General features: G+C 37.5%; 2 protein-coding genes across 2 annotated transcripts in view; both read left to right on the top strand.

Moving 5' to 3' along the window:
- The first annotated feature begins 403 nt into the window (after positions 1–403).
- On the top strand, positions 404–2,263 carry LOC101302976 (neuralized-like protein 1A-like). The gene is made up of 6 exons (XM_004287933.1): positions 404–497; positions 662–719; positions 810–931; positions 1,037–1,106; positions 1,527–1,842; positions 1,946–2,263. Exons 3-6 carry the CDS (start codon positions 842–844, stop codon positions 2,025–2,027), a joined length of 558 nt encoding a protein of 185 aa, XP_004287981.1. The 5' UTR covers positions 404–497; positions 662–719; positions 810–841; the 3' UTR covers positions 2,028–2,263.
- Positions 2,264–5,922: 3,659 nt separating this feature from the next.
- LOC101302692 (metal transporter Nramp3-like) overlaps positions 5,923–8,513 on the top strand; it is a 3,261-nt gene continuing 670 nt past the window's right edge. Inside the window, exons 1-3 of the mRNA XM_004287932.1 lie at positions 5,923–6,661; positions 7,087–7,223; positions 7,315–7,967. Of these exons, the coding sequence (XP_004287980.1) occupies positions 6,114–6,661; positions 7,087–7,223; positions 7,315–7,967 (1,338 nt within the window). The 5' untranslated portion in view covers positions 5,923–6,113. The remainder of the gene's footprint in view (positions 6,662–7,086; positions 7,224–7,314; positions 7,968–8,513) is intronic.

The following is an 8,513-nucleotide window of genomic DNA, read 5'->3' as shown; positions in this document are numbered from 1 at the left end:
AAAAAAAAAAAAACTTACCTACCTTTCAATGCAGAAAGTCTTTGCAATTCCATTACCAGACTCTTCTGAAACTGAAAGATGGTTAGTTGAGATTGTCCAGTACTATAAACTTAACTACCATTCTATTTCTCCACCTTCTAGCTTCTATTAATTTTAAAGCATGCATACAAGTAAGTATACATAATTCATATCTTCTTGGTTTCCAACCTGGTACACCTTCCTCATGTTCAAGCTAGTTTTTCTGCTTCACCCAATTTTATTGGTACAGGTTGTGTGCATTACCACATTGACTAGTATGTCACTATTAGACGTGCTAGTTAATAAGTTAGTATTTCATCTCGATGAGTAGCTAGTCTTTCAACCCAGCAACAACCTTTCTTCCAGTTTCTCATTGAGATCTCAGTGAAGGTCTGGAAAAGACTGTTGGCGTTGGCATTCATCCCTTCTGAGATCTAATCACTGTCGTTTCGCCATGGATGAACTCGAGATGTTTTGAGGTAATGCAGAATGGCCTTCAATGTAGATTTTTGTTATGCATGTCTCTTCTTATGAACTTATTTTTCCATCATCTATCTCATGCCACTCTGAGTTAAGAGTAATGTACTTCCAACGTTTGGGGATATAACTCAGAATCTTAAAACGTCTGTTACTTTGTGTTTAGGAACCCACATTGATGCATCTTACATTAATTTCAAAGGAGTTTATAAACTGATATAGTGGTATATTTCAACCCCCATTTTCAGAAGAAAAAATATTAGCAAATTCTTTCTTGTAGAATCCTATTCTAATCCCTCTGTTATATAACGCAGGGCAAATACTGAACCATATCCTGTTTCCCACAATGGATAGACTAGAATTGCCAAGGAAGCTTCTTCAATCGACCAGTTCTCAATCCTACAATCTGACTACCAGTATTGTTGGTTCAAGCGATGTAAGACATTATGTTCTTGTGAAATTTCTTGAATTTTGATATATTAGTATCTGAATCTTTTCATAATATTCCAAGTTATGTAAAAATTGCTTGGTATGTTTGCAGGACGATTTCATAGATTGGTACATCACGCTTACATTTTTTACGCGTTTGCTTGCATACATTACAATTTTAAGTAAGTATCTGATTACTTTCAATCTTTTGAACTAATTCATATACATGTCTTGTGTGCAAATAATTCTATATTCCGTTACTAAAAAAGTAAAGATAGTAAGACGAGATGTATTATTTCACACAATCTTATTTCATTCTCTGGTGAGACATGACCTATCTAACTGTACCATCAACTAATTTGTAATGGTTTGAACAATCACTTTGTCCTCTGTTTTATCATCATACGAGTATTGGAAGTAAAAGATTCAAGCTTCAGTGACAATATTTTTTGTTTTACTATATTAAGGCATGAACAATCTAAGCAGACGACAGTTGCTCACGGTCATATGTCAAAGACTGAATCCTAACCTTTTTTTTTTTATGAAGACTGAATCCTAACTTTGAATCTGTGATCTAACGTCCTTTTCGCCCATTTATGCAGCATTGCTTGTAGTTGTTGTATACATGATAATGAAGTACATAAGTGACTATGAAGACGGGAGGAGCACTACAGAGGATGCGTTTGATTACACCGAAAGCAGCCCAGTATTACCGCCTGCAAAGACAATTCCGGTGACATACGGCACTTGTGATCATTTAGGTACCGAATCCGGAAATTGCAGCAGTACTAGCAGCATCACTAGCTCCTCCGACGAGTTATACGATGGGAAAATATGTGTGATCTGCTACACTGACCCAAGGAATTGTTTCTTGGTTCCTTGTGGTCACTGTGCTACTTGTTATGATTGTGCACAAAGGTTTGTGAAATTGACATCATAAAAGGAGTTCAACAGTCGACATATGCTTTTACTTTTTGTGCATGATGTAATTGCTAATGGTACACCTTTAATCATGTTGCAGAATTTTCGAAGGTGAAAATAGGACATGTCCAATATGCAGAAGATTGATCGGGAAAGTAAGAAAGTTGTGTGTTGAATCCTAGACCTCCACTTTGTCTCTTCTCTTGGTTCATGTGATTGTACTCTTGAGCGGGAAGTAATTATTTAGATGCCCTTCTTTTACCGGATTGGGCACTGAGGCACATAATACATTCGATGGTTTGCGAATTTTCTTTTTAGTTATATTAGTTAGGACCCAATTTCTAATCCTTTCTCACTAGGGTTTTCTTTAACTTTCTTTAATTGAATTGGGATTGTGAGACATGATACATTTTGTGTATATGGGTTATTTTCTCATTCATTCAAAGGTCATGAATTGGAAAATACTGTGAATTTTTTTATTTTATTTTCTTAAAAAAATTTAACTTATTTTTTTATTTTAAAAGGGCGTTGTTTTTTGTTAGAAGTTGGGCTCGGTTGGCTCATAAACGTCATCTTATATGACAAAGACCCGTAACTAGTTCTAATCGAAGAGAAGAGAGTGGGGAGTTTTTGTTCACCACCGATATTTCTCCAATTGTGTAATTTTTCTGGTTTCTTTTCAATAAAACATTCTTCTAAAAAAAAAAAAACTTTTAACTCATATGGATCCATACACCAAATAAGTAATAAAATGGACCCTGAAATTGATTCATTATCATTTTGGCCCAACAGTAACCTGATGACTTTGAGCTTCACGGGATGCTGGAATCATCATGCATGCCTTGGATTAGATAACATCATAGCAACCTAGTCTTCGCTTAATTTCAAAGCCTAGTGTCTCTTTATAAAAATCTACATGCAATCATGAAGAAAAAACTTGAAAACCGAAACAGATCGATAGAGAAGTATCAACCATTGAACTTGGGAGAAAGACATGTCAAGATTAAACCAAACCACTTTGATAGGGGTTGCGTTTGGGATACGGGTTGCGTTTGGGTCCACGCAGGAAAAATTGGTTATCATCCTTTTGGTTAGCAACTTGCAACTAAAAAGAAACAAAACACACACTTTTCAATGAAAAAATAGACACCAAAATTGTTGATAGATATTAATGTAGGAGAGCCAAAACTATTAATGTCACGCTTTAGAATCTGGTATGGCATTCACAATTCTGATAATCACAGTAGCTGAAATACTGGACAACTATTTATTCGTGAGTCGAAATCAAGACATTTTAAATTGTATCATACTGAATATATATCAATTCTGACGATAAGTAAGGATGCAGAGATACCGAACTGAACAATTTGAATATTAGAAAATGATATGTTAGGTTCAATTCTTGGCATAAATTGACACCACGTCACTAGCCCACCACGGTTGGATGTGTTAAAACTGTGGTCCAAAACTTATTCCATGCATTTTGTCTTGTAAATAAAATAAAAAACAAAGAATTTTGAAATAAATAAAAAAATCAAAAACCTGCATGGTTCATGGTTGTATCAAAACGACACAAACCCGAGAGGGAAACTTCCTCTTTTGGCCTGAAGCACGGTACAAAAACGACACCACTACCCAGAATCAGAAGCCTGTTGACGTCAATAATGATGGCATTCCTCGTGCGTACGGACACCGGAAAATTTAAAAAGGAAACCGTAAAGAATTTCAAGTTCGTTGTCGTTCCCGCGTTTTGGTGCCACACGCAGGCACGAGTTCTCCACGACAAAACCGTCAGTTCGCGTGCAGCCCCCATACACTTGGCGTTGCTTGTTTACGGAGAATTTTGGGATAACACGGCTTCCGTTTAACACTTCCTCGTCGACTTGGGTGTGTTGTGCGGCCAATCGCTGTGGTTGCGGTGTGATTACATAACCTTATCTTTTGTTGCTATATATAGAAGTTGTTATTGCTTGACCATCAAGGGAGTCGATAACTTAAGACAAAAAAAACAAGAGGGTAAAGGGTGTAGTTGAGAATCAGATTGAAGATAGAATGAATGAACAATAATGGTATAATGGCATCAATGTATCATCGAAAAGAAAGAAAAACAACCACAAACAAATGTGGTGAGTGGTGAGTGGTTCGTAATCTCCAGACCCAGGTGAAGATTACTCTCATAATGATTTCATTAAGGGTGTTGCTAGATGTACCCAGCAAACTACTTAGTAGACCCAGCAATTAAAAATTATCTTGTATTTTCCAGTTTTGCCATTGTTATAATAAACCCAACAAATACAAATTCTTCTCTTAAAGTCGGATAAGAGGCATTAAATTAAGAAGAAGAGATGTGGCAACGACTGCGCAAACACAACATCCTATTTAGGAGGCTAAAGTGGGATTTGGGTCATACCATCTTATCGTCGTTGTTTTGCTTTAAGCCTTTGAGTTGAATTGAAATTTTGTGATTAATTGCGTAGTCATCTACTCATCTGCAGTGTCAATATTTGATTAAGAGACTTTTAGCCGATTTTGTTCTTCTTCTCCATTACCTGAAATATATTCTACAATTATATGTTTTAAGATGATCGAAGTTCCATACCTGTATTGATATGGGTGAGATATATGTAATGGGATGATCATTGAATTGGAAATATTTTTTTTTTGAAGGCAATCGGTTCCGATATCCCGTACATCAAATCTTCTCAATATTCTATACTTAGATCATGGGAAAGCTCCTCCTGATTTCCTCCCCCATATTAGTTCTCTTTCTGGTCTCAACGTGGGGTTAGAGATGATGTTTGCTGGGTTTATTATAACAAGGGCAAAACTGGAAAATACAGGATAATTTTTAATTGCTGGGTCTATTAAGAAGTTTGCTGGGTACATCTAGCAACACCCTTTCATTAATCAGTTCATATAGCCTGTAAATTTGTAACTAGTCTTAATTAGTTAGATTCGGTTGTGGTACAAATCTGCATAGTTTGCGGATTGAATGTGCACTATTCAATTCAAACTTCTTATAATCATGTGGTTCACATTACATTATATAATCTTAGGATAAATATTTTTTATGCGATAAATTGTATTCACACATTTCCAATTACTCAATGCACATCCCTATTTTTTGAAAGTTTTTTAAATACAATTTTACCCTTTGATACATTTTAAAACACCAACATAATTATAATTACTCTTGTTAAAAAAAAAAAAACATAAACATTCTCAAATCATGAGCCCGAAAAATTTCCATTTATTCTTCCCTTGATGAAATTGATAGCACAATCCAATCCCTAAAAGCCATGATCGATCTATGCGCACGTAGTGATGAGATTACAACAAACAAAAGTGAATCTCATAGCATAACCAATAAATTGGGCATGTCATGTAGTTGGATAATCATGATTCATGAATGAAAATTAAAACATGATATAAGCGGTCACTTGGATTCCTTTCCATGGCTTCGAACATATTTCATAGGATGAACTTAAATTTGTGTGGTTTGAAAAGTATTGATCTAGTTTTCTTATATTTGATAATATTCATTACATAAATCGTCAAAAAGATAATTATGGGTGAACCATGATGATTAACATCATAATTCCATGAAGTGGCTTACTGTGATGAGATGACAATGAGCTAGGCGTTTGGGTGATGGTTTAGGAGGATTTGGGGCAAAATAGGTAGTTTATAAAAAAATAATTAGGACAGAAAAAAATTAGGATGTGTATCTAGTGTGAATAAAATTTCTCTTTTCATACACTTCCTCACACAGTCATACGGTGAAAAATATTGTTATATTAACCTATTTTATGACAAGTTCGCAAATTTCAAGTTCGATACTTTGTAATTTTGTATGATTTTTTGGTAAGTTAGATGTATTTGTCAGTCAACAAATAATAAGAATAATCGATGCTTTAGATGCAATTACACTTGCTCGATCTTTACCTTAACCTAACATTGTTTACCAAAAAAAGAAAATCCATGATCTACCGTCCCATCAAGCAAAACAATGTGGATAACAGTTCGCGTTAAAAACAAACTTCCTAGTCGCCAAAATCAGTTAACCTCCGCACGTGTCAGTCACACATTCGCACACTTTTAAAAATTAAAAAGAAAAATTTAAAAAAGAGGAAGAGAATAAAGCAAGAGAGGGACCGGTAGTTTTGCTCCGACCTTCATTTCTCTCCGTCCAGAGTCGTGAAAAAGCTCAAAAACGCCGCCGTGACACTCCACCGTAAACTCACCCTTACACAATACCAACTCCGACGATGGCGCAACAGGAGCACCATCAGCCGCTCCTCCTCGACAACACCAACGACTCCTCTGACCACGACGAGCTAGAAGAGACAGCCTACGACTCAGACGACAAAGTCCACATCGTCATAAACGACGCCGAAGCCAGCGACGATGACGGTTCCAAGACGCCGCCGTTTTCATGGAAGAAGCTCTGGCTGTTCACCGGTCCGGGGTTCCTGATGAGCATAGCGTTTCTAGACCCGGGAAACTTGGAGGGGGATCTTCAGGCGGGAGCGATCGCAGGAAACTCGCTGCTATGGTTGCTGATGTGGGCGACGGCGATGGGGCTACTGGTGCAGCTTTTGTCGGCGAGGCTGGGGGTGGCGACGGGGAGACACCTGGCGGAGCTGTGTAGGGAGGAGTATCCGAGATGGGCGGGATATGTGCTGTGGGTCATGGCTGAGCTCGCGCTTATTGGGGCGGATATTCAGGAGGTTATTGGGAGTGCGATTGCTATTAAGATTTTGAGTAATGGGGCCTTGCCACTTTGGGCCGGTGTCGTCATCACCGCGTTGGATTGGTATGTACAGTGTACTATGTTGTTGTTGTTTGATCTCAGTTGGTTTGGTTTTTATATTTTTTTTTGTTATGAATTGTCTATCTCTGTTTTTTTTGTTGCAAGAGTTGGTTTTTGGTTGACAGTCAAATTTGTATGGCTTGTCCTTGATTCTTGGCTCCAGGAAGAATTGAACTCTGTTTTTTTTTGTTACAAGAATAGAACTCTGTTTTGGAATGTGCAGAATCCGAGGGATTTTTCATTTTTGTTTTTTGAAAAATTGTAGCAGAACAGATATATACGATCTTGTTGACTGATCTTTCTAGGATAAGGTCTGAGTTTTCTTTATTTTTGTGCATGGTCTTGAAAAATGTGACCATCTTGGTGTTGTTAACTTGATATTATGTCAGAAAAAAAAAATTGATCTGATTGTTGTTGAAATTTTACAGTTTTATCTTTCTACTTTTGGAGAACTATGGTGTGAGGAAACTGGAAGCAGTTTTTGCTGTTCTTATTGCAACGATGGCGCTCTCGTTTGCGTGGATGTTTGGTGAAGCAAAGCCTAGTGGCACTGAACTTCTGCTTGGTGTGGGATTCTACACGTTCTGTTTTTCAGAAAATGGGATTGCTTTTATATAGAAGTGTCTGATTCACTGTCATTGGGTTCTTTTTTGTAGGTATTCTGATTCCGAAACTTAGCTCCAGGACAATCAAGCAGGCTGTTGGAGTTGTGGGGTGCATTATCATGCCTCACAATGTGTTCTTGCACTCGGCTCTTGTACAGTCTAGAGATATCGATCACAGCAAGAAAGGTCGAGTTCAGGAAGCTCTGAATTACTACAGCATTGAGTCCACCATTGCTCTTGTTATCTCCTTTGTTATCAATCTCTTTGTCACCACTGTGTTTGCCAAGGGATTTTATAATACCCCACTGGCGGATAGTATAGGCCTTGTGAATGCAGGGCAGTATCTGGAAGAGAAGTATGGGGGTGGTGTGTTCCCTATTCTCTATATTTGGGCTATTGGATTATTAGCTGCTGGCCAGAGTAGTACTATTACAGGTACCTACGCAGGGCAGTTCATCATGGGAGGTTTCTTAAATTTGAGATTGAAGAAATGGATGAGGGCATTGATCACACGAAGCTGCGCAATCATTCCAACTATAATTGTTGCTCTTGTGTTTGACACATCTGAGGATACATTGGATGTTTTGAATGAGTGGCTTAATGTGCTTCAGTCAATTCAGATTCCTTTTGCCTTGATTCCCTTGCTTTTCTTGGTGTCCAGCGAGCGAATCATGGGATCCTTCAAGATTGGAAATATTCTCAAGGTATGCTTGCATTTACCAATGCATTTGCATTTCAACTCTTTTATAGCTTTTGTTTGAACAATGATGCCTCATGATTTTTCTGCCTATCCAAAGTCAATCAAATTAAGACCGTCTGTTTTTCCCCATTTTTATATGAGTGTATGTAAGGATGGTGCCTTGTGCTCTGTTTGCTTTCTGTTTGTATCACCAGAACTCCAAGTGACCAGAATCGTAACCATGTGATGTACTCTTACTTGTTGTTATCTGCTGATGTTCTAAGCCAAAAACTATGTGCTGCATAGAACAGCATTTTAACTGAATTAATTGTTCTGCAATGCTTTGTTGAGTGTCGTTCTCTTTACCCCGTTTACAGTTATTAGTCTCCATGGTTTTAAAAAAGAAACTTTGTCAACCTATTGGACATTCTGAAATGGAGTATATATCAGCTTTCTGACTGACAACATTTCTCTCTTGACTGCATTTGTATCCGATATCACGTTTTGATTATGCTGTGGGTTCTTAGTTCCTTGTATAACTAGCAGCTAGTAATTTCTCTCTCTCTCTCTC

The sequence above is a fragment of the Fragaria vesca genome, linkage group LG1, assembly GCF_000184155.1.
Source record: "Fragaria vesca subsp. vesca linkage group LG1, FraVesHawaii_1.0, whole genome shotgun sequence".
In the NCBI taxonomy this organism is placed as follows: Eukaryota; Viridiplantae; Streptophyta; class Magnoliopsida; order Rosales; family Rosaceae; genus Fragaria; species Fragaria vesca.
Note: the sequence above shows the minus strand (reverse complement) of the source record. Positions and strands in the feature narration are given on the sequence as shown.

What these genes read in the sequence shown, in the direction of transcription:
- LOC101302976 (XM_004287933.1), top strand. Translation starts at nt 842, where the DNA reads ATGGATAGACTAGAATTGCCAAGGAAGCTTCTTCAATCGACCAGTTCT. An exon ending in TGCATACATTACAATTTTAA is followed by an intron (nt 1,107 to 1,526) that starts GTAAGTATCTGA and finishes CCATTTATGCAG; the next exon opens with CATTGCTTGTAGTTGTTGTA. An exon ending in TGTTATGATTGTGCACAAAG is followed by an intron (nt 1,843 to 1,945) that starts GTTTGTGAAATT and finishes ATCATGTTGCAG; the next exon opens with AATTTTCGAAGGTGAAAATA.